The 27,080-nt window shown below is 42.1% G+C and overlaps 1 protein-coding gene across 5 annotated transcripts in view; it reads right to left on the reverse strand.

The window, feature by feature from the left end:
- MYRIP (myosin VIIA and Rab interacting protein) overlaps positions 1-27,080 on the reverse strand; it is a 355,695-nt gene that overhangs the window by 180,194 nt on the left and 148,421 nt on the right. For all 5 annotated transcript variants that reach the window (XM_057315911.1, XM_048216130.2, XM_026496775.4 and 2 more), the window contains exon 3: positions 23,159-23,380. In XM_057315911.1, coding sequence (XP_057171894.1) covers positions 23,159-23,380 — 222 coding nt within the window. The remainder of the gene's footprint in view (positions 1-23,158; positions 23,381-27,080) is intronic.

The following is a 27,080-nucleotide window of genomic DNA, read 5'->3' on the forward strand; positions in this document are numbered from 1 at the left end:
TATTGCTATTAATAGATTTATTATTTGATTTAAATAATTGATTTAAATACATACATAGTCCTCAAATTTAATATTAACTGTGTTGGTATTTGCTGGGAGGGACGCCTGAGGAGAAGTCTGCACCTATGTCAACAGAATTTCAGGATCTTGGTGAAGCAAGATGTGATACAGATGAGCCAAAGATGGCCTCTGTGTATTGGTCACTACGTCGTCTATTTGTCTCTGCAGGTTGAGACTCATTAGCTTAAAAGCCCGCTGGCACCATACTCAAAATTTAAGCATTTAATTATTTTTAAAAATAGCCCAAACAAGCAGATTTTTAGCCATTTAGAGCCTGCCTGCTTTGCACACCTCCCAAAACTTCACTTCACAGCTGTTGGCTTTCGTGGTGATAAGCTTCCAAGCTGCTACAGTCCTCTAGGGCTCTCTGACCCCGAGCCCTGCAGTGCCCCTGGGGGACATCCCTCTTCCCCATGAGTCCCCCTTGCTCTTCTCCCCTTCCGAGGAGCAATCCCCAGGTAGCTCTGGACACACCCTTCTGTAAAAGACTCCCCTCTCGTGCAACCACATCCAAATGCCATACTCCCATCACATGAATGACTCATCATGGGCCCATCACTGCCTAGGAATCTGTGCTGAATATAGGCATATGATCTGAAACCTGAGGGACAGTCTCCTCCCATCACCATGAGATAAAATATCCTCCTGTTTTGGGGGAAAGAAATCTGGTGCCAGAAGATGACCTGAAATCTCAGCAGAGAAGCTGACCCATCAATGACACAAACAGCCTTGGGAAAGGCTGCCCTGCCCCACCCCAATGCTCTAAGGCCACAGAAATGCAGCTGTGTCTGCAGTCCTCCAGCTTACAGGAGGAGACAGGCTGGTGTCAGGTAAAGTGTGTGTGTGTGGGGGGGGAGTGTGGAGGAAAATTCAAACATACCACATTAGATAACAGAGGATCTGGACAGGGCTTTCCATGTTCAGTCTGGTCACAGTGAAAAGAATCAGGATCATATCTGTGCACACAGAAATAGCAAAGAAAAAGAGAATGAAGGGAAAAAACACAAGGGAGGATGGTAAGAAACATTATGGACATGAAGAAGAAAAGGAGGGAAGGAGAAAAAAAATAGTATGGAAAAAGGAGAGAAAGAACCCAGTCTGGAAGCCAAGAGAACCCAGGAAAAAGAAGAGACTTCCCCCCCGTAAGGTTTCAGCACTATGGAAAATGCAATAGGAACATGAACTCACCAAGACAAACAGTCAAGAACTTAAAGACAAAATGATAAATAAGAGGGTGCTGTGGAAGGACGGTCACAGATCTAAAGAAACAAGCCGAGGAGAAAACACCACTGTTACAGAACTATCAAATAAATCAGAACACGAAGGAACACAACAGATAAAAATCAAATTATGGGCCTAAATAAAAGACCGGTAGCAATCAGAATGAATCCATAGGAAAATGACCAAGAGACTTTAAAAATTAAAGAGAATAGATATGCAAGGCACATGGAAGTATCCCACATAAGGATAACTCCTGTTCATAAAATTCAGTGAGCAACAAATGAAACAAAAAGAATATATTGAGAGATACAATATATAGCAGAAAATTTCTTTAAACTGAATGAGGAATTGAGTTTGTATATCCCAAAGGCACGCTACATTTAAATAAAAACTCTTGCTACATTGAGCCTTATGGTAGTTAGGCTATAACTTCATAGAACTCTAGGCAATCAGACAGAAATATGTTTGAGGCCTAAAAAGGGGAAATGTCCATCTGGCTTGAAATTTCTCCAGAGGAGCATTTACTGATATTCACGGGGCAACTTCTGTGGCTCATGAAGAACATGTGACCTAAGGACGCTGCTCTAGGGCAAATTGTTAAGAATGGAGAAAAGCATCAGGCAGACATTCTCAAGTATGAAAAAACTAATTAAATGAGTTACTTGTGAATCTTTCTTTAAAACACACCAAAAACTACTGAATCACAGAATCCAGCCAACAAAATGACGGATGGAAAAGCCCTGATTAAGGGACTAGCAGGAGCTCAATACCAGAAAGCAGTGGAGTTGTGTGTTGATCAAAACAGGCTAGATATCAGTGCAAAAACCCTTACGTCTCGGTGGCTTTTGTCCTCAAAAATTTACTTCATGATCGTGCATAATGTGCTCTAGGGCACCATCAGCCTCTCCAGGGAACCTGCCTTCCATGCGAAGGTTCAGCACTGCACCTCCACAAAAACATGTGATTCCACATTCTCTAAGACAAGGGAGGAGAGCTCCAGAGATTCTCATGAGCACAACTGAATGCTTCCATCCAAAGTGACACATGGGCACTTGTATTCTTTTATGTGATGATCGGTCAGGAGCAGCCACAAGAGGGGACAGAGGAGAGACTCAGGAAACAACAAAGTTTACTATACTCACAGGTCCTAGAGACAAGAGGCACAGCACACCACACAGAGCCTCAGAGGAAAGACATCAGAGTGGTCAGGAGGCAGAAGACAGGAATGAGGGGAGCACTTAGGCCAGAGTCTTTATTGTGGTTTCCATGTCAAAGGTGAGGCAGGACAGGGTGAACAGTTTAGGACTGGCCAGTTTGAATAATCTCTGCAGACTATGGGCTTTAGAGGTAGTCCCTAGTTGGCAGGCACCTGACCCTGGGATGGTAAGGCAGAGGACTACTGCCTTCTGGGACGTGTGGGCCAGGGAGAGGAGGCAAGACTCTGGGTTGGTTAGTTTGCACACTGAAGACACACTCTGGGCTGGGCCCTTTGCCATCTCCAAGAACTGGCTAGGATTAGGAGGGGTAGTCTCTCTGCAACCAGAAAGGGTTTTTTAAGATGTCAAAATACAATATGCAGAAAACTGAAAATATTCACAGTATATTGGGTCACTTCCACTCATATCTTATTAGCTAGAGCAAGTCATATGGCTATACCTCTCCTCAAGAAGATGAAGAAGAGCCGTCTCTCCATGTGCCTGGAAAGAGGAGAGCTGGGAATAACAGTGAACAGTGCTAATCTCTACCACAAACAGTACTGAGAAAGGTCTGAGAGGGAAGAAAGCATGATCACAGAACTGTAAATACTGACACTTCTTAAAAAGAAAGAAAAGCCTAATGATGAAACCAATCAACTAACTAAAAGATTCAAAATCAAAATAATGACCTCCAGAATGGGCAAATGATGAGCTCCAATGCCATCTGCATAGAAGATGGAGACTAATAGCTGTGTGCCCCTCCTTGGCTGGCAGGTATGTGTCTGGCTTTTCTGTGGCAGCAGTGGCAGAGGTCCCAGTGCCAAGTGGGTGCTGGAAGGCAGCTGCGTGGGATCTCCACATGTTGGCAGAGATTGTGCCTGACACGTGTCGTCTGGGAGCCAGAAGTAGGAAGGAGATCCCTGATTTCTGTGGCTTCATAAACGTTTCCTGCTTCCTGCTCTTGGCCAAGGAAGCAATCCCTTTTTCTAGGTCAGTTCTCCAGGTTGTTCTGGGAGTCCTTCCTAGAAACTTGGCCTGATGCATGTTCCTCCAGTCCTGCCAACAATACACATGCATCTAATTCTCTATATTAAAAATCTCTCTGCTCAAAATAGGCACATTGGCCTCCTTATTTGTAACTGAGCTGTTACTGATACATATTACCTCAATTCTTAGGCTCAAATCAGTTTTAGGTGGATTGAAGAATTACAGAAGTCCCCCCTCATCCAAGGGGGATACATTCCAAGACTCCCAGTGGATGCCTGAAACCACAGATAGTACTGCACTGTATATATTCTGTGTTTTTTTCCTATACATACACATCTATGGTAAAGTTTAATTTATAAGTTAGGCACAGTAAGGGATTCATGACAGTAACTAATAATAAAATAGAACACATAACAATGTACTGTAATGAAAGTTATGCGAATATGGTTTCTGTTTCTCAAAATATCTTACCGTGCTATATTCACCCTTCTTATTGTGATGAGGTGAGATGATAAAATGCCTATGTGAGGATACAAAGTGAGGTGAATGACGCAGGCACTGTGACAGAGCGTTAGGCTACTACTGACCTTCTGATAATTTGTCAGGAGGAACATCTGCTTCCAGACTGGGGTTGACTGCAAGTAATTGAAATCGTGGTAAGTGAAACCAAGGGTAAGGGAGCGGGGGTTACTACTGTACATTGAAAGCAAAACTTTAAAACTTCTAGAAGAATATGTAGTAGAATATATTTATACCCTGAGAATTGGGAAGAATCTCTTTAAAAGACTCAAATTTCTCTCTCTCTCTCTTTTTTTTTTTTTTGAAAGAGAGAGAGTATGCACGTGTGTGTCTGTGGGTGGGGCAGCGGGAGAGGGAGAGAGAGAATCATTTTTTTTTTTAAGATTTCATTTATTTATTTGAAAGGGAGAGAGAGAGACTAAGAGAGAGAGAGAGCATGCATACATGAGCAGGGGAGGGAGAAGCAGACTCCCCGCTGAGCAGGAAGCTTGATGTGGGGCTCAATCCCAGGACCCTGGGATCATGACCTGAGCTGAAGGCAGATGCTTAACCGACTGAGCCACCCAGGCATCCCGGAGAGAGAGAATCTTAAGCAGGCTGCATGCTCATTATGGAGCCCAACACGGGGCTCGATCTCACGACCCCGAGATCATGACCTGAACTGAAATCGAGTTGGATGCTTAATTGATGGAGCCACCCAGGCACCCCAAAAGATTGATTTCTAACTATAAAGGAAAAGACTGAGAAATTTGACTACGTTAAAATTTAATACTTACACTTATCAAAAAAATGAAAGGAAAGGCCACAGTCTGAGAGAGGATATTGGCAGACAAACAAAAGATTTGGGACTGGTATTCATAATATAAAAAGAAATTCTACTTGTTATTAAGGAAAGAGAAGAAACTAAATAGGAAAATCAATAAAAGTAACAAATAGGCAATTCGTAGAAGAAGAAATATAAATGACTGGGAAACATAATAAAGATATATAAGTTCACTGGCAAAATAAAATGCAATCAAACCTTAACTTACATTATGTAAGTTAAAAATATAATTAAAACACAATTAAAAACATTATTTTATATCTATCAGATTTGTAAGAATTAAAAATACATTTTGATACCACCTGTTATTGAGGATGTGACAGAAAGGGATTTTTTTTTTTTTTTTTTACTAATTGTGGGAATATAAACTGCTATAATTCTGATGGAAAACAGTTGGGATTTAACTAATAAAGTGGAATATGTGTATACCCTACAACTTAAAAATCAGTCCTAGCTATATACTCTAGAAAAACTCTTGCAGGTGTATATAAATGTGTAAGAATGTTGTGGTAGAATTGTTTCATTACAGCTAAAAACGAGAAACAATGTAAACATCCATTAGCAGGAGAACAGGAATTGTGACGCAGTTGCACAATGGAGTCCCGTAGAGCAGTACAAGTGGCTGTCCTGTTCAGTACAGAAGAGGCTTTGATACACTAACCTCCAAATTCTAGTTGGCTTAAAACTACAAGGGTTTTGTTTTGTTTTTTTCTCCTATTACATGTTCAATGTGGGTTGGCAGGAGGCTCTGTTCCACACAATCACTTAGAGACCTAGGTAAAGACTTTGCCATCTTATAGTTGCACAATCAGACCACAAAGTCTTTAAGATCACCATTGGAGGGGAAGAGAGAAGGCGCTCTAGTTAACTGCCTTGACTTGAGCATGATCCGTGACACTTCTGCTCAGAGTCCATTGTCCAGAATCAATTGTATGGCTCTGGTCTAGCTGCAAGGGAGGCTGGAACATACAGGGAGGATACAAAATATTTGGCGAACACTATCTCTGCCATGTAAATGAACCACACATGTAACGTGAATAGATATAACAAAGTGGAATGATGGGGGTGCCTGGGTGACTCAGTCAGTTGTGTTCAACTCTTAACTTTGGCTCAGGTCATGATCCCAGTGTTGAGAGATTGAGCCCCGAGTTGAGCTCCGCATTCAGCGTGCAGTCTGCTTGAGATTCTCTCTCCCTCTCCCTCTGGCCCTCCCACTTGCGCTCTCTCTCTCTCTCAAGTAAATAATCTTTAAAAAATGGTGCTTACCCTCAGAGGAAGAGAGGAAGATATAATTAAAGGGGGACACTCAGGGGTTTCCATTAGGATAGGTAACATTTTAGTTCAAAATCTGGGTGATGAATCCATAATTATTTGCCAAATCATTTTTAATTCCCTTTGTTTAACTTTATTATTACATAGTAAATTAAGAGACATTGGCTAGGGGTGCCTGGGTGACTCAGTTGGTTAAGCGTCTGCCTTCAGCTCAGGTCATGATCCCGGGGTCCTGGGATTGAGCCCTGTAACAGGCTCCCTGCTCAGTGGGGAGCCTGCTTCTCCCTCTGCCCCTCCCCACTGCTTGTGCTCCCTCTCACTCTCTCTCATGCTCTTTCTTTTTCAAATAAATAAATAAAATCTTTAAAAAAAAAAAAAAGACATTGGCTATTAAAGATGACATCCATATTAATGAGCTAAAAATCATCAGCTGTATAACTTAGCCTGATGATTAAACATTTTCTTTGAGAAGAAAAAAATGAAATGTATACTGTGATACAGTACAAATAGTTTTAACTGATGTTTATATTAAAGCTGTGCACATTTTTTAGTTCCCTGGGGCACTAAAATTTAAAGTAATGTACACTTACGGTTATTAAATGATTTGAGTCAATATCCTGGAACATGCACTGACTGAGCGATTCTATGAAATTTTCCAGAAGGTGGACAAGCGTACTTATTTGTTGAGTGGTGGTATCCTTAACTGCCTTGGTCAATGCTGGGAAAGAAACTATAAGAATTAAGGATAAAACTAAATTATTTTGCTGTGCTTTGGTGCTCATAAGCAATTACGCTGTGCTTAATATTTTATAAAGTAAAGGAAATAGCTACTTAACAACCTCAGAATGGAAACAACATAATAAGAGCTATTCGTTATTGCAACTAAAATGTTGCTAAGTGATTTATATACCTTTTCTCTCGTTCTTTTTACAGTAATTCTTGAGGAAAGTCTCATAACTCCTAAATTCAAAAGGACTGAATAACTTGTCCAGGGTCACATGGCAAAAACATGGCAGATCTAGGATTCAAAGCCAGATCTGTCTGATGCAGACCACATGAATGAATGTAGGGTGGAAAAGAACCTCAAGAGATCACCAAATCAATCCCTTCCTCTGGGAGGGGCTGCCAACAAAGGAACGTTCTGGGCTTCCCATTAATGTAAATTTCCAGTATAGAGGATCATCATTATTTTTTGGTATATTTTAGGTTCCATCCCTCTATGTGTGCACGACTGTTAGAGAAGGAATGAATGGGACAGTGAGAGTTAGAGAGTGGTCATTAGGGTCCCTGAGCAGGACACACTGAGGATCACTAAGGCACTTGCACCTGCACATGGGTCAGCATCCTCCTCCTCTCTAATTAGCCAATGACACACATAATCTGCCTAGACTAACACACATAGCAGCTCATGGCTGCTCCATTCCACTCAAGAGCTCTGCTGTGTTAGAAAAGGAGAGTTTTCAGGGGCGCCTGGGTGGCACAGTCGTTAAGCATCTGCCTTCGGCCCAGGGTGTGATCCCAGAGTTCTGGGATCGAGCCCCACATCAGGCTCCTCCACTAGGAGCCTGCTTCTTTCTCTCCCATTCCCCCTGCTTGTGTTCCCTCTCTCGCTGGCTGTCTCTGTCAAATAAATAAATAAAATCTTAAAAAAAAAAGAAAAAAGAAAAAAGAAAAAGAAAAGAAGAGTTTTCAATTATCCTTCTGTGAAATTCAGCCACTTTGAAAGATCAGCTGCCTTAACCCAAAAATACAATCCCAGTAACAAGCCTGTGTGGATGAGTCAGGCTAAGGGAAAATGCGAAGAACACACTGGCTCAAGGCAGCCTTTGCCATAGGTCTTTGTTGTCTTTGTTTAGGCTTCTTGGAAATCTTAATTGAGGCTCTTCCTGTGCATCCAGAGCTCACCCGCCAGAATCCAGTAGATAAGGAGACTGATGTATGGGGTGGGGGAGGAGAGAAGAAGAGGGGCAGGGAGCGGGAGGTTGGGGAGGTCAATAACAGTGTCAATAACAGGGGGCTGCTCTTTAGGGTCCCTAGAGAAGCCAGTCAGGCTATGATCAAGCCAGTCATAATAATAGTAACGGACATTCGCTAAACACCCAAATGTCAGGCACTGAAGCAGGTTCCCTCACAATTAAATTCTCACAACTCCAAAAGGAGGGCGTTATTATCCCTTGCCCTTGGCAGTGAGTGGTGGATTTGAACTCAGATATGTAACTCCAGCATCTGTGCTATTTCCAACATGGCACAGACTGACTCATTATCAGTAAGGTACCCAACCTGCTTAATTTATGACATGCTATGGTTTTCCAGCCAATCCAATCCCAGCTATTGAACCAAAGCTGTTTAATAAAATTGAATCTATTTAACCTAAGTTATTTAACTTCTACATGCCTAAGTTTCCCTGTATGTAAAGTGGGGCAAATAATAGTACCTACTTCACATACCATTATGAATATTAAAAGAGTTAATATTTATAATACTTCCTAGAGCATGCCTGGCACACAGTGTTATGTAAGTGGTTGTTATGTAAAATTCTCTCTAAATAAAGCTTGCCCCTATGGTGGCTGGGAGAATGGCCATATTCTTCCAGCAGAGAAAACATGACTCAGAGAACCTGGGGTGGAGGAAGACTCAGAAGACAGACAATAAAGAAGGTTCTTGTGTTTGAGGGTGTCAGAAAGTCAGGAAGGAGGATGCAGGCCTCCAGCTTGAAGCCAACAGTCTAATGTCCATAGGTGCTGAGCTGGAAACTGAGCCCGTGAGTTCTATCTTCTCTACCAGGAAAAGCGAGAGTGAAATTGTTAATTGTAGCATAAACAGAGTCAAGAGGGAGCTGAATCACAAGATGTGTGTGGGGGTCGCAAGGGAAGTACCCACTACCTCAACTATATTCATGGTGAGTTATATCCCAGGGACAGAAAGAGTGCCTGGGCATGGTTCCGGAAGCACAGCTGCTGATCTCCAAAAAATCACAGATTTTCTCCAAAGAGCCAGAGGCCACCTGTGACCTGGCTTCCTGCCCCCTCCCTGGACATCTCAGCAGCACCCTGCATGCTGGTTATGCTCAACCACCTGTGGTTTCCTCAACTTCCCAAGGAGTTTCAAGCTCTGGTCTCACCCTACCAGGAGCACCGAAGAACGACTACAGTCTTACCGGCTTTAGGGAAGGTCCAAGACCTAGTTTAAGACCAGAGAACACAAAACTCTTACTGCTGACCAATCCAATCACACTTGGTCACACAGGCACCTACCCTGAGCAAGCCCTTCCCAAAGAGCCGCTCCCTCCCAGACCGAGGCCACGGCTGGCCCGCTGCCCACTCCTGCTCTGCACAAGGACGAGGACGAGGCTGCAGAGCATGTGGGGCACGGTCGGGGCCGAGTATGAAAAGATGAAAGGGTCCTATCCTGCCCCTCATGCCCATTTCTGAAAAAACAGTGCCCAAGAAAATACGTTTCTAGCCTTCTCACGGTCAATAGGTCTGGTGATAGAGCCGGTGGGTATTTGCTTGCAGAGTATTTAGCATCTTAACCTTGCTATACATCGTCCCTCATCCCCCAGCCCCCAGCACATTGCCATGTTCTTCATGACCCGTCCAGATGCTCTCCACCCAAGCCACAGCTTTCTGTCCGCTTCTCTGGCCTGTAGCAGACCTCTGGTGCTCACATGCCTTGCTCAAAATACATGCAGTGCCAAAGCATCACAGCCAGATAGCGACTGTCATGCCTGTGATGGGGTTAACCTCAACCCCAGTCCTCTCCCTCCAAAATATAAGGAAAGGAAAAGAAAAACCTTTAGTTAGGGGATATTAACAAAAGAATGCTCAATACAGTTGCAGATAATGCTTTTTTTTTTTTTTTAAGATTCTATTTATTTATTTGACAGAGAGAGAGACAGCCAGTGAGAAAGGGAACACAAGCAGGGGGAGTGAGAGAGGAAGAAGCAGGCTCCCAGCATAGGAGCCTGATGTGGGGCTCGATCCCATAACGCCAGGATCATGCCAAGAGACACAGGCCTGCTCTATCTCCAGAAAGTCATCAAACATCTGAAGCACGGGTACTTTTTATATTTTTGTCTTTTTTTTTTCCCCTCAAATGACAACAATCTGTTCAACCACTGGCTCAGTTTTAAAGACTATCTTTTAATGATTTTCTCTCTTAACTTAGTGTATCATAATTAGGGGCTTGGTGGTTGGTGGCTATGAATTTGGTTAATTATAGGCTAAGAAAAGGTGGGGCTGGGGAAATGCCTACCAGCCTCAAAATTGAGTGCAAAAATGTAAATACCATTTTGGTTACAAATTTGGCATTTTTTCCCTACCATGTCAATGGGCAAAGTTCATGATGATGACACCTGCTAGACTGGTCACCATTAGAAGAAAACACTGCCAAAGAACCAATGATTTGTTAAGCTCACTCGCTGTTCCAAGGCCACACAGTGTGGCTCTCTCCATGGGGTTCCGTGGTCCACAGGTCTGCAGTCAATGACCAGGAATGGTGCTACCAGCCTAGGTGACATTTCGTCAGCTGTTAAAAATCCCCGGATATTTCAAACTGTGCAACACGGCAGACACGGATGGTTGGCTGTAACTATTCACATCTGCTGTTGTAGTTGAGGGCAGCCATGGACAACACGTACATGAATAAACACGGCTGTATGCCAGCAACACTCTTATATAAAAACAGGTAACAGGCCAGATTTGGCCTGTGGGCCATCATTTGCTGACTCCTTTAACAGTTGGAATATTAACATTTTCCACTTTTCTCCTTGAACAGATATTTCTATGCTATTCTACTTCCCTTTCAGAATTTTATTTTAATGTCCTACATTTTTATGTTTAAGTCTTATTTCTCACTCTGTTATCATGCTTTGTCACAGAAATGTGTGTAATAAATTGAATTTAATAACTTTTTGAGCTTGCAGGCTCAAAGTGTCAAAATATTTATCTTGGGTTGAGTTATCAATTCTGATTATTAAGACACAATTGATCAAGAACATAAATATACAATATCTCACAGCACATGAAAACTGTATGAAATTCAACTTTCAGTGCTCATAAATAAAGTTCTATTGGAATACAAAAAACTCATAAATAAATTCAAATTCTGATAAATAGTAAAGAAACATAAACGTATATTTATTGGAAATACACCTTGCAGTGAGATGGCTTTTTTATTGGTTCCCGTATGCACAGATGGATACCACTGATTATTTGAATGAGAGAGTAGTGTTCTGCATTCGTTTTATGTGTTCTTTTAAAACATTTCAAGCGCTGAGGAAACTTTTTGCTATAGATGGGAAAAGAAGCAGTTCGGTTGTTGGTTTTTTATTTTTATAGCAGTGTCCTTCAACTTTGAACTCCATCTGAGTTATATGCCCAAAATCACATGGCAATCTAGGTTCCCATATTATTTTTAGTGGTCATTTAGGTCCTCCTGCAATTTTGTTGAAACTAAAGAAGCAGAAATCACCTGACCTGCAAAAGGGGACACTGCTCAGGTGTTAGGTACAACAAGATGTTTGTGGCACTCCTGGCCTTTACAGAAACATGGCTTATACCCTCACGTCCTCCTCCATTCCCATAGATCGCTCTGCTCTTCCTAGCAGATTCTGAACTAATGCTGTAGCTGAAACCCTTTCTGTTTGCTATGCAATGGGGATTTTAGAAAATTAGAAACCATGAACTCTTTTTCTTACAGGTCACACTTATTGGCTAGGCCTGCCAATTTCGAGACACCACATTTAAGTGTGGAAGATGAGAAAACATGCAAGAAACAAAAATATCTCCTTCTCAGTCCCATGTCAGGATGGTCACTCGCCTCTTCTCTTTCTTGGCCTAGAATTTCTATCTTGCAGCTCTGATTGCGTTAGGTCTACTGTACCAGTTACCATTCTGCAGGTTCTGTTTTAAGCAGCAGGAATGAACTCTGGATGACTTCTGTGAAAATGTAACTTAATGGAAAGATCTGGTGGCTTAAAGAATTCAGGGAAAAGTTGAATATCCAAGACTTGTAGTGGCAGCACCAGGGATCGCAGTAATGGGAACATCACCCCGGTCATCACTTTGTTCCCTATTTCAGGATGGCTCAGCTCTAATTGTCCTCAGTTGATGTGACGCTCTACCCAAGATTCAAAGTCCCAGAGATGATCAGACTGGCAGTGTTAGGGTCATGGGCCCATATACTGACTGGGCGGTTCATCCTCCAATTTTTCTTTTCTCTCTCTTTTTTTTTTTTTTAAAGATTTTATTTATTTATTTGACAGAGACAGCCAGAGAGAGAGTGAACACAAGCAGGGGGAGTAGGAGAGGATGAAGCAGGCTCCCAGCGGAGGAGCCTGATGCGGGGCTCGATCCCATAACTCGGGGATCACGCCCTGAGCCGAAGGCAGACGCCTAACGACTGAGACACCCAGGCGCCCCCATCCTCCAATTTTTCAATATCCTAAGTTTTCTTTTCTCCCTGCTTTGCCTAAATCAATGCCTGCATTACTACCACAACCCAAATATACCCAAGTGCCACCAGTCTAAGAGAAAATACAAATATAAGGTAATCTTAGAATTCTGATATTATGGGTTCTGTGCCTCCTCCTGAAGAAAGCAGGACATCAGTCTCCACCCACAGTGTGTCTCCTGGGTCTTTACTGGAGTCCTAGGGAAGTCTCGCAGGAAGTCACTGGTGGTTCTTCCCCTTTCCAGCCCCTGCTAATGTTCAGTTCTACAGAAATCGCTGGATTGAGGATTTCTCTGCTGCCAGGCCCTGCTCTCCTAGGCAAATGCCAAATCACTGCCAAGCTTCCCTGAGTGCTACCAGGGCCAATAATCCTCCCTATGCTTGAGCTTCTGTCCTCAAAGGAGAATGCCTCTCTTTCCAGGTCTATATCATACACTGTCCCCTAGGCTGCAGAGTAACTCCGTTGGGTCCCATGTTCCACATTGAAAACAGCTTCTTTGTTTCTGCCTGTGGCCCCCTCTCTCTGGGACCAAGCAGGAGAATATACCAAGGGGTCTCGCCCTCCTTCTCTCTACCTCACGTCACCCTTTGTCCTACATTCCTTGAAGGTCCCTGTATTAGTCATCACCTCCCCCCACCCCACAAAAGAACCAATAAACCAATAGGAGATTCTATCTATTATCTATCTATCTATTATCTATCTATCTATCTATCTATCTATCTATCTATCTATCTATCTATCATCTATCTATTATCTATCTATCTATCTATCTATCTATCTATCTATCTATCTATCACTCTATCTATCTATCATCATCATCTATTGAGAAATACATTTATTTTAAGAAACTGGTTCACAGGACTATGGAAGCTGGCAAGTTAAAAATCTTTAGGGTAGACCAGCAGGCTGGAAACTAAGAGCAGAGTGGCTGCTGCAGGTAGAGTCCAAAGGCTGTCTGCTGGCAGAATTCTTTCTTCCTCGGGGAAATTAATCTTTTTTCTCGAAAGGCCTTCAACTGATTGGATGGGGCTCACACATTATGGAGAGCAATCTGCTTTACTCAAAGTCTACTGATTTAAATGTTAATATGATCTAAAAAATATCTTCACAGCAACATCAAGATTACTGTTTGAGCAAATACCTGGGGAGCATGACCTAGCCAAGCTGACGCATAAAATTAGTCATCACAGCTCCTTACGTAAACAGAAACATTAGTAAAAACCCATGGTTGTCAGCCTAAAATGTATCCTAAATGCTCATTGTGAACACCACAGATTTAATCAAAAGCCTACTAAGCTTTGTATGTCAAAGTAAATATTTCTTCTTTTTTTAAACCTATTAAAATATGTGTTGAGAGGTCTGTGGTTTTCCAAAATATCGCAAAGATTTAGTTCGTGCTCTTAATGTTCAATGTCACATAATGTCATAGTCTGTATTTTCCCTGAAAAGGCAGGCTTTTAGAAATTTGGTCATTCAGGGGATACAGCAACCACTCAACTCCGATGGTCCAGACAGGATACAAGTTAGAGTGAAAGGCCTCAGCTAAGAGGGACTGTGAGAAGCCCAGAGTGCCAAAAGGAGGGGAGTGTCATGTGGTACTTTGTTCTCCTTCCCTGATACTCACTCCCGTGTCTTAGTCTGTCCTCATTGCTATGGCTGCACAGGAAGTGTGTGTGTGCAGTTAACTGCCTGTGGACACGCAGTGCCTTCAGGAGGAACAGAAATCTACACTACCCCTTTAGCACCGGAGTACAGACTGAAAGCACAGACTGTCCACTGCTTCCATAGACTTAAAAGTAGGGTCCAAGTGGCTGGCTGAGCAAGGAGGCCTGCTAGCAAGCTGAAGGAGAGGAGCCCAAAGGCTCAGGCTGGGGGAGACTGTAAGCACAGTCTTGAACCTGGGACTGATAAAGTGACCTTGGCTAACCACTTGGTCATTCCAAGTTTCAGACCTCCCTGCCTCTAAATTGGGGCTAATCTCTTGCCCCCTCACAGAGTTCTTGTAAGGGTTACATGAAATAACTCATCTGAAAAGGCCAATCCAATCCCATGCCCATAGCAGGCACTCTTGATATATTTGTTATTTAATCTGTGGATAGCAAAAAATCAGTGACCAGAAAATAGATGCTTAGCTTTCACTGGGGGCAATTTATATTTTTCAAAATTCCCAACTGCCTCATGATTCAGGTCACTCTGACAACGATTAGACTGAGTGCCGCAGTCATGGTCTCTATGGAGATCTATTATAGACAGGCTGGTATCTATAACCTAAAGTGCCCATTATTTGGGACTTCAAAATACAAGTCCCTTTGATGATTCCATTTTCCCTGGGAAGCTGGGTGATTTTAGCTCTGTGGCATAAAGCAGAGGGGGTTGCTGGGGGAAGAGCAACACTAAGGTAATGGGGGAGAAGATCTGGAATGAGGAGAGAAAGGGGCACATCCTAGATTTCTTTATGTCTGTTTTATGTACACCTGGTTATAGAAGCACATGTGTAAAATGTGGCAAATCTGGAACCTAAAAGGACAATAGAGGTAAGAGAACAATTATTTATCCATATGTTATCTCCCAATGCCAATGTTAACAGCATTAATTCATGTATTCTTTCAGTCTTTTTTGTTTCTTTTGTTATAGAGTAATTATCTTGTATATACATTTTAACATTGTAGCTTTTTTTAAAAAAAGATTTTATTTATTTATTTGAGAGACAGAGAGAAGAGAGAGCACAATGGGGGGCATGGAGAGGGAGAAGCAGACTCCCCACTGAGCAGGGAGCCCAACTTGGGGCTCAATCCCAGGACCCTAGGATAATGACCTAAGCCAAAGGCAGATGCTTAACTGACTGAGCCACCCAGGCATTGTAGTTTTTAATCTAGTGTTTTAATGTAAGAATTTACCCATGCTACTATAATATATACACTTTTTTAAAGGCCTCATCATATTTTATCAAGTTGAAAATGCCCTAATTTGCTTCCACTGTCCTACTGTTGGACATTTAGATTACTTCTGTTTTTGTATTACAAATAATTCAATACACCTCATTTTTGTGCAGTATTAAAAAAATCTTCCATCTTCTCTTTAGGTATAGGTTTTCAAAAATGAAATTACTGGGCTCAGGGGCTTAGACATGATCAAGGTTCTTGATACATGTTGGTAAAAAGTTATGCCCATTTTGATCCCACCAGCAATGGATGAGTGCGCCTGTTTCAATCTACCCACGTCAACACTAAGCAGACTGATTTTTAAAAAAATCACTAATTTAATGAGGCAAACAATACTACTTGAAGCATACATCTCTATTGCCTTGCTTTCTAGTGAGGTTCACTATCTTCCCATATATTTGCTCACCTGTGAACGTCCTTACCCTATAGCGATAATTTTTAATACTGTATCTTCTTTAGGGATATTGCAAATCCACAGGGGTATCTCTAAAACATACTGTGGAGTTCATACCAAAAGGGAAGTATGCTAGTTTATGATTATGTGGACTGTGAATAGGTGATCAGATACAAGTAAACAATACTCAACTCCAAGTGAAAAGAAATGAAGGCTTGAGTTGTCTCAGAAAAACCAAAGCAAATGACACAGGCATAACGAGGAGATGTGTTTTGATTTCAATTCCAAGGATATTTTTTTTTTCTCATTCCCTGACAACAATCTCCCAAATTGGTCTGTGTTAAAGATAATAGCACACAGTGACAAAAATCAGAGAGAACAATTTTTATAATGAAGCCGAGAACTAGGAAGCCAATTTGTTCCCAAGGAAAGTAAGAGCGTTGTTCTTGAATCAACTCGACCCCAAATGACAACGGCTGATAAGTAAGGTCTGGACTTGCTCTGAACGTTTTGTTTCCTGCGGAAGATCTTAAAATGCAACTACTATATATCCTTCTTTATAATGTTTGAATGAATCTATACAATAAATTGTCTAGAAGAGAAATAAATAAATAAATATACATGACAAAGGGAATGATTCAGTAGTATCCCATTGGCTATATAACCTCCAAAATAAGTAATCCATCATTCATTCTCTAATAAATTCATCTAATGTTTGTTAATTTCCCAAAGTTAAAAATTCTAAACCGACAACAAAAATATATATATTTTTAAAGATTTTATTTATTTATTTGAAAGACAGTGCGTGTGTGTGCGTGTGAGGGCATGCATGCACACGGCGGGGGTAGGGGGCAGGGAACAGAGGAGGAGGGCAGAGGAGGAGGGAGAGGGACAAGCATACCATGCTGAGTGTGGAGCCCCACATGGGGCTTGATCTCAAGATCCTGAGATCGTGACCTGAGCCGAAACCAAGAGTCAGATGCTTAACCAACTGAGCCAGCCAGGTGCCTCACAAAAATAGCTTTTAATGGAAAACATATGAAGCAAAAGAATGGATGATGAACTAACCCGCTGATCATAATTACAGCAATGACCATTAAAAGGGAATTTTCATTGAAAATTAAAATACTTTTACTGTAATAAATAACCAAACAGAAGACCAGGACATGAAATAGAAAAGCAGAAAGCTGAATGGACAGATTTTACCATTTGTACAGAGACTAGACACTATCTGGGGCCTCCCTGATGAACCCTGCATTTCCAACCCAAGTCGCTCATTTCGAACTACACCACGGACAGGCCAGGTACCTGATAGTCATTTATTTCTGGTTTGTTAATATTTTGTGTGAATATCTACCCTAACTCAACTCCTAACTCCTTAATTTTTTGTGAATAAGAATTCTTATTATTATAATTATTCTTGGCTCCATATGCATATGGTTGCCACTGGACAAACAGCTTAAAACTAAATCAATGCGGTACAAATGGGACTAATTTACATGGGAAAGGGAAAGTACCTCGTGGCCAGTGGGCAGTGAAATATGGGTCTGAATGTGGCCTCAAAAATTGATCACCTCTGCAACTTCATAAAGCTGCTATCAAGCACTTCACTGAGTTTCACAAGCACACACACACACACAAACACACACAAACACACACACAATGTGTTCTTCATAGATTCTGACATACGAATCTAGGATGAATATCCACAATAAAATAAATCCCCTCTAAACCAAGAAGTGAATCTCCGATCCCACCAGGAGCAGAGAAACAGATGAACAATGTGAATGATGGCACAGTGCCCACAATGCCATCCCCCCGCATGACACCGGCTTTTGCCAGGTAAAATCTGTATTCGAAGTCTGAACAATCTGTTGTAAACTATTTTTTTCTGTTTCAAGAAACTCGACAGGGTTTACAAGCTGTTATCAATCAGAAATCTCTCCTATATGATTCAAGTCAAAGTAGTCCTTAAATGCTTCCCATGATGAGTCTGGCTGTGTCTGCTGTATAGCACTGAGGAGTTACACAGCTTGACTAGGTAAGTAAAACAAACTCTTCTGAGGCATCCTTCAAAATATACAAGACTGTCAGCCCACAGGTCATACACCTGAGGTGTTTTGTCCCGGACATACTTCTCTATCAAATTGGGCCTTAGAGAAATTTCTAGAAGCAAAAACCTGCCACATGTATTATGGATTTTTTTCCCGTAGATAGGTTCTTTTCTTTCTTTCTTTTTTTTTTTTTTTTTAGAAGATTTTATTTATTTATTTGACAGAGAGAGAGAACAGAAGGAGGGGGAGCAGTAGGCAGAGGGAGAGAAGCACGCTCCCCACTGAGCAAAGAGCTGGATGTGGGGCTCAATCCCAGGATCCTGGGATCATCATCTGAGCCAAAGGCAGACGCTTAACCAACTAAGCCACCCAGGTGCCCCTCCCTAGATAGGTTCCTATGATGAACTTGAATAAAACGGAATAAGCTCCACTTTTCCATCAATAGTATTACAATCCCAAGACTCCCAGAAATGTCCCCACATGACATCATACAAGATGAAAACAGCAAAATTCCCAACTTCTCCTCAGGATTGTACTTCTGCCAACTTTGATTAAACAAGTGTGGGTGTGTGCTATCTGTGCTAGACATACTGAATGTGGATAACTTCTCAGTAATCCTCCCTTTTCTTTAAAAAACTAATAGAGCAAATGTACATGAGTTTTTCGGATATCTTTCAAGGTAGCCTTCTCTGGATGGTTCTTTGTTTTCCGATGCCTTTCCGAGACTCAGGGAGTTGTCATGCAATGTTGACATGGAAATGATGCAAGATTTAGTTCAATGGGATTTCCAAAGCCTCCTGCCTCCTCATTAGGTGGCTAGAAATGCGAAATAGAAATTTAAAATATAGCCTTACAAACCATTCGATGCCCTTTTACAGCTTATTTTTCAATATCTGACTATCGCTTGAGACAATCTAGTATAAATGAAATAGCCCAGCATTCCATCAGAAGACTGGCTTTTGAGCAAGGTTCTTCCATTTAGAAGTGATATGATCCCAAGGTAGTGTAGTGCTCACTTAACACAACTGCTGTTTGATGAAAGCAATACATCATTTAATTGTAACTCATAATAGACCCATACACACAACACAGGGTATGTGGGGTCGAAAGGCTGTGACTACATGTCTTATTGCTATTAACTGTGTAGTATATTTGGAGATTTTTTCTGATCCTCTGAGAAGAGAAATAGAGAAAAATGGAAAGAAACAAGATCGTGCAGGTACTAGTATTTCCTTCTGTGTGGGGGTGAATGTATTGATGGGCAGCAAATAACAGCATATTTTAATACCTGCTAGGGTTTGTAATTGTGATGATACCACAACCCTTGAGGATCAGACCTGAACTCTTCACCTCAACTGACCTAATTCTATATGCCACTGCAAAGAGTGGTCTGTTTCAGGCCCTCTGCACACCTTGGGGGATCTGTTCTGCTCTTGGCATACCTTGTCCAAGAATGCCCTGTAATTCCTCTTCCCAATCGGAGTTCCATTTGGGGTCCCCCTGTCTTCCAGAAAACCGAATCACCAAGGAATTGTTGAAAAGGAAAAACAAAGCTGGGGCATCACGTTGCCAGACTTCAAGCTATACTGCAAAGCTGTGATCACAAAGACAGCATGGTACTGGCACAAAAACAGACACATAGACCAATGGAACAGAATAGAGACCCCAGAAATGGACCCTCGGCTCTTCGGGCAACTGATCTTTGACAAAGCAGGAAAAAACATCCAGTGGAAAAAAGACAGTCTCTTCAATAAATGGTGCTGGGAAAATTGGACAGCTACACGCAAAAGAATGAAACTTGACCACTCTCTCATACCATACACAAAGATAAACTCCAAATGGATGAAAGACCTCGATGTGAGACAGGAATCCATCAAAACTGTGAGACAGGAATCCATCAAAACCCTAGAGGAGAACATAGGCTGCAACCTCTTTGTCATCGGCCCTAGCAACTTTTTTCATGACACATCTCCAAAGGCAAGAGAAACAAAAGATAAAATGAACTTGTGAGACTTCATCAAGATTAAAAGCTTCTGCACAGCCAAGGAAACAGTCAAAAAAACTAAGAGGTAGCCCATGGAATGGGAGAAGATAGTTGCAAATGACACTACAAATAAAAGACTGTATCCAAGATCTACAAAGAGCTTCTCAAACTCAATACATGTGAAACAAATAATCAAATCAATAAATGGGCAGAAGATATGAACAGACACTTTTCCAATGAAGACATAGAAATGGCTAACAGACACATGAAAAAATGTTCAAAATCATTAGCCATCAGGGAAATTCATACCAAAACCACACTGAGATACCACCTTACACCAGTTAGAATGGCAAAAATGGACAAGGCAGGAAACAACAAATGTTGGAGAGGATGTAGAGAAAGGGAATCCCTCTTACACTGTTGGTGGAAATGCAAGTTGGTACAGCCACTCTGGAAAACCGTGTGGAGGTACCTTAAAAAGTTAAAAATAGAGCTACCCTATGATCCAGCAATTGCACTACTGGGTATTTACCCCAAAGATACAGACATAGTGAAGAGAAGGGCCATATGCACCCCAATGTTCATAGCAGCACTGTCCACAATAGCTAAATCGTGGAAGGAGCCGAGATGCCTTTCAACAGATGACTGGATGAAGAAGATGTGGTCCATATATACAATGGAATATTACTCAGCTATCAGAAAGAATGATTACACAACATTTGCAGCAACATGGACGGGACTGGAGGAGATTATGCTAAGTGAAATAAGTCAAGCAGAGAAAGACAATTATCATATGGTTTCACTCATTTATGGAACATAAGAAATAGGAAGATTGGTAGGAGAAGGAAGGGAAGAAAGAACTGGGCGGTAAACAGAAGGGGGAATGAACCATGAGAGACTGTGGACTCTGGGAAACAAATGGGGAGGGGAAGGGGTGGGTGATCTGGATAGGCTGGTGATGGGTATTAAGGAGGGCACGTATTGCATGGTGCACTGGGTGTTATACACAAGTAATGAATCATGGAACTTTACATCAAAAACTTGGGATGTACTGTATGGTGACTAACATAACATAATAAAAAATGATTATTAAAAAAAAAAAAGAAAACCTCATTGGGATACCCTATACTCTCTGGATCCTTTTCTCTTTAAAATTCCTGAAGCCCCATTTGTACCATGCATTTGGCTGCTTTGGAACATCGTCCTGTTCTGTCACTCGACACACAAAGATTTGTGTGTCTTCCACCTGCCAAGCTCTCGTGCTGCAAATGGAGTTCAAGAAGACAGGGAAGGTCCCTGTCTTTGAGGCATTCATCACGGATTAAGTTGGTCACCAACATGGGTGCAGCCCGGTGGTGTCATGGCAGATGTTTGAGTCAAATGCTGTACAAGACCCACCCAGCTTGCTGGGTGCACAATTGTGACATTCAGCCGCACCATGCTCTTCCACTCCTTATTTCTGTCACCTCCTGGCCTGCTCGTTCTTCCTCCTCACTCAAGAAAATTGTGTCACCTGAATTAGTCTCCCCCTCCAAACTACTGCCATCAACCTAGTCACTTTGGAATCCATGTGCACTTGCCTTTTAGTCCCATGCCTCCTTCGCTGGACCTCAGCCTCCTATGCCCATGTTCACGCCCAATAGATCCACCTCAGAAACCGTTACTTCAAACACCTTTTCCCCTACACGGAACTTTCTCTGCTATAATGACATAATGACAGTTACCAACTTTACCAGGTACTTCTAGCTGACTGAACTCTGTTTTCTTCCCACCATCTACAGCTCCTTTCTGTCTTTCCTTTACTATCCACATTAATCTATCATTTTAAATATCTTGCACTCCATTACCCTTGCATCTGTCCCAAACCCCTGAAAGACTCCCCAACCCAGGAAGAAACTGACCATCTGCTTTCCTCGTGCCTGCATATGTGAGGTGGAGTGCGGCTGGAGCAAAACGCACAATGAGCTGGTCGGAAGTATACAAATCAGTGATAAGAACCCAGCCCAAAAGCCTGGGTCTCCAACTTCTGTAATGTCTAATGCACATAATTTCTTCCAACATCCAACTCTTGTTATCAGCACTTTACTGAGAAATGGAAGACACAGGATGAACCTGTTTGCATCATCCACTCCCAAGCATAGGCTCACCCACAATTAAAGTCTCCTCCTACCTTTTGGTGCCACAGGGTTTCTCCTCCTCCTACCCAGCTGGTATGTGGGGACTCGGATGGGTTCCTTGCTCTGAAAGTCATAGGCAGAACCTGGCCAGCATCCCATCCTGGACAACGGGTGCTCAGCAAACCATGTTTGCTTCCGTTGGTTTCTCTTTATAGCTCAGAGACTGAGTCCCTGGAGATCCCAAGGGAGCTTAGCAGTCATCTCCATTAACTAGCTTTATGGGAAAATATTGGGACTTGGTAAGTTAAAGGATATAAGTAAACAAACAAGGCAGGAGGAAAGAAGGAAAAGATGAGGGAGGCAGGAGCTCCTGTTCTTGGGACCAGCCAGTCTCTGTCTTGCTCACAGTGAGGGGCATTATGGAAGGATACAATGAATACGAATGTGTTTTGCAGGTGCTAGGATCAGCAATGATTTAAGAATGCCAAGCAACAAACACCAGACACTGGCTTATCAAACTTATCGGTTTCCAAATCCTCAAGTGTATCAAAGAAATGCTCTGGCAGTCATTGAGGGAGAATAAAAACACGTATCTCCGCGAGACTCCATGCTAGCCATTTCCTTCACGTGGAGACCACCATCCCCACCCCCTTTCACGTTAGTAATTCTTTTTCATCTTTTACCATCCTGCCTTTATTTCTTGTTTTCGGTGAAGCTTTTTCCAAACCCTAGAGCTAGTGGCTCCTTGCTGTGTGTCCCCACAGCCAACAGGCAAACTGGTCAGGCCTCTATCATGGGATATACCATATATACACCGTATATACGGTCATCAACACTCATGCATTCATCATCCCCATAAGCAATCTGCCAGATCCACCATCATGTTCCCGCACCCAGCATAATTCCCAAGAATCCAGCACATGCTCGTGGAATGAATGAATGAAAGGATGAGACCAGACAAGAAGCATAACCCTCCCCCGTTCTCTTTGAAAAGGTCACGTGGTGTTCCGCACACTTCAGCAATCTCTTCACTGCAGTCAGGACTCCGTGCTGACCAGTCACCCTCTGCTGCTCCTACCTGGCTAAGTGGAGACCGTGCCACCAGTGGACATCTTAAGTCCACTTGGCCACTCACCTGGCTTGCTGGCAGACGTAGCAGATCCACACCTTCTCGTGCTTCTGGTAGGAGCAGCAGTTCTTGCAGACATTGAACTTGCAGTCGGCGCACCTGCGCTTGGTGTTGACCAGGAAGGTGAAGGGAGAGCAGCAGCGCATGCAGCAGTACTCCACGAACTTCTGGTGCTTCGAGAGGATGCTGCACTTGCTGCCTTCCTCCGCCAGCCTCTGCTTCATCTCACTGCACAACCGGGAGGAAAAGAGAAATAGCACAACTGGTCAGGACTCTCTCTCCATAAGGCACCTGTCCGGGGCCTCCCATAGGCCAAGCCACCATGCAGCATCTTCCCGCAAAATGATAAACTCTGAAAGCCCAATTGCCTGGCCTGATATCCAGAGAGGAGCCCTCCTCGTGAATTACTTTTTGTGCACTTCTGCATGTCGTGTTTTCTATGAGAAAGCACATGAGCCTTATTACTTATATTTCAGACAATAGATATACAAATTATCATAAAAACTAAGCACATCCTTGAAAAATAAAACTCTTAACTTAATTAATGCCTTTTTAAAGGAGCAGGAGATCATCTATGCTCAAGCATTAATCCTCGCAACAGCCCTGCTGGGAATAGGATAAAGGCGGCCCTGGTCCTATTTAACATCCCCCGAAATGAAAGCACCCAGGGATTTTAAAAGCTTTCAAATCAATGTAAGTCAATAAAGATTCTCTGGGTGATGGGCAAATCCCAAGCACTAGCGATTCAGAACTGGATCAAAGACAATCCTTTCTTCCAAAGAGCTCATGGTCATACTGGGCACATGGCCAGCCATGTTGATGAAGACCACCACCCTGCACGCACGTCTCTCTCCACTCAGGGAGAAGGAACGAGAACCCCGAGAGACAAGGACACCCTGAAGAGGCTGAGTTTCCTAGGGAAAAACTGACTGGAAGTAACCAAATTACTCTGACCTGCCAAGTTTGAGATGTTATTCCTGCTACAAAAATGGACACCCATAAATAGTAACAAGACAAATAACTGATTTTTTCCATGCCCACTTTGTGATTGTGCAATCCATCCCAGATCTATGACGTATATGGCAAATACTTCCTCCCAGTTTGCATTTGTCTTTTCAACTAGGCTGGTGGTGTCTTTCATTATTTAGAAGTGCTTCCTTTTTCTGTAATTAAATTTGTCAGGGAGTCCCTGCAGTGGGATGAATGGTGGTCCCCAAAAGGTATGTCCATGCCCTCAGCACTACAGCCTGAAATACTTCCTTATTTGGGAAAAAGGGTGTTTAGAGATGTCATAAGTTAAGGATCTTGAGGGGTGATCATCCTGGATGACCCTGGCGTGCCCTGATTCCAATGACAAGTGTCATTATAAGAGACACACAGATGGGGCGCCTGGGTGGCACAGCGGTTAAGCGTCTGCCTTCGGCTCAGGGCGTGATCCCGGCATTCTGGGATGGAGTCCCACATCAGGCTCCTCCACTATAAGCCTGCTTCTTCCTCTCCCACTCCCCCTGCTTGTGTTCCCTCTCTCGCTGGCTGTCTCTATCTCTGTCAAATAAATAAATAAAATCTTTAAAAAAAAAAAAAAAGAGACACACAGTGGAGAAGACAATGGGAAGATAGGGTTCAAGTCCTCAACCATCTCTGCCCCTGGGCTTCCTCCCGGGCCCTGCCATAGGCCATGACGCTGTCCCATTTCTGCACATCCAGGCTCCCTTGGGACCTCTCTCTTTCTTTCCAGGGGCCTCCATGGCCCGCCTGACCAGAGGCCAATTCTCAAAATCCATGGCCTAAATGCTGAACAATGGTTGTGTAGATAGGAGTTGCCGTTGCCTGACACATTAGGCATGGGAGTAAATTAACCAGGACATAGGTAAGCAGAAAGGAAAAATGTTAGAATTACCTATATTCCACTACTCAGTTATATTTATGTACCCATTGTCTCTCCCTTTCCCCCCTTATCCCCCAACTTCCTCTCTCTTTTTCTGTTTCCTCTCTCTCCCTCCCTTGCTCTCTTATTTTAAAATGATGATATTATATATACTGTTTTGATTTTGAAGCCTAGGGAATCATCTATTTGTTGTTCAGATTTTCAAGTATGTTGACATAAAGTGGTTTACAGATTCCTCTCATGACTCTAAGACATCTACTATATTTACAATTATGTCTCCTTTTCTTTCTGAATATTGCCTATTTGACCCTAAGCTTTTTTGCTCTTTGATCAGTAGGTTCTGAAGTTTATTTATTTTGTCAATTTAAATGAAGGACTAGCATTTGGTTAATTGTCTATGTTGCTTATTTATTTTCCATTCCAATAAAGTCCTGTCTTACCTTTATTGCTTTTCCCTTCTACTGGTTTTGAGTTTGCTCTATTCTTTTTTTTTTATTGAAGTGTAATTAAAATACAGTATTATATTAGTTTCAGGTGTACAACACAGTGAATCAACAACTCTATACATTATCCAGTGCTCATCATGGTAAGTGCACTTTTAATCCCCATCACCTATCTCACCCATCCCCCCACCCACCAGCCCTCTGGTAACCATCAGTGTGTCTCCTTTAGTTAAGAGTCTGTTCTTTGTTTATCTCTTTTTTCTTTGTTACTTAAAAGCTACATATAAGTTAAATCATATGGTATTTGTTTTTCTCTGACTGACTTATTTCACTCACCATTACACTTTCTAGGTCCATCTATGTTGTTACAGATGGCAAGACCTCATTCTTTTTTTATAGCTGAGTAATACTCCATTGTATGTATCTACCACATCTTTATCCATTCATCTATCAGTGGACACTGGGCCGCTTCCATATCTTGGCTATCGTAAATAACGCTGCAACAAACATACGGGGCGTATAGCTTTTTGAATTAGTGTGTTTGTTTTCTTTGGGCAAATATCCAGTAGTGGGATTATTGGATCATATGGTATTTCCATTTTCAAGTTTTTGAGGAAACTTTCATACTGTTTCCCACAGTGGCTGCTCCAGTTTGCGTTCCCACCAAAAATGCATGAGGGTTCCCTCTTCTCCACATCCTCACCAGCACTTGCTGTGTCTTGTCTTTTTGATCCTAGCCATTCTGACAGGTGTGAGGTGGTATCTCCTTGTGGTTTTGATTTGCATTTTCCTGATTAGTAATGTTGAGCACCTTTTCATGTGTCTGTTGGCCGTCAGTATGCCTTCTTTGGAGAAATGTTTATCTAGGTTTCTGCCCATTTAAATCAGTTATTTAAATCAGTATTTGTTTTTTGGGGGTATTGAGTTGTTAAGTTCTTTATATATTTTGGATATTAACCCCTTATCAGATATATCATTTGCAAATATCTTTTCCCACTCAGTAGGTTGCCGTTTTGTGTTATTGATGATTTCCTTTGCTGTGCAGAAGGTTATTTAGGTGTAGTTCCAATAGTTTAATTTTGATTTGGGTTCCCTTGCCTGAGGAGACATATCTAGAAAAATATTTCTAAGGCCAGTGTCAAAGAAATTACTACCTATGCTCTCTTCTAGGTATTTTATAGTTTCAAGTCTCATATTTAGGTTTTTAATACATTTTGAGTTTATTTTTGTGTCTGGTTGTCCAGTTTCATTCTTTTGCAAGTAGCTGTCCAGTTTTCCCAGCATCATTTATCAAGAGATTGTCTCTTCCCCCATTGCATATTCTTGCCTCTTTTTTTGTAGATTAATTGACCATATAAGCATGGGTTTATTTTTGGGCTTTCCACCTGTCCCATTGATTTAGGTGTCTGTTTTTGCGCCAGTACCATACGGTTTTGATGACAGTTTTGTAGTGTATCTTGGAATCTCCGATTATGATATCTCTAGCTTTGCAAGATTGCTTTGGTTATTTGGGGTCTTTAGTGGTTCTATACAAATTATAGGATTATTTGTTCCAGTTCTATGAAAAATGACATTGGTATTTTGATAGGAATTGCAT

Source organism: Ursus arctos, unplaced genomic scaffold, assembly GCF_023065955.2.
Source record: "Ursus arctos isolate Adak ecotype North America unplaced genomic scaffold, UrsArc2.0 scaffold_20, whole genome shotgun sequence".
Lineage (NCBI taxonomy): Eukaryota > Metazoa > Chordata > Mammalia > Carnivora > Ursidae > Ursus > Ursus arctos.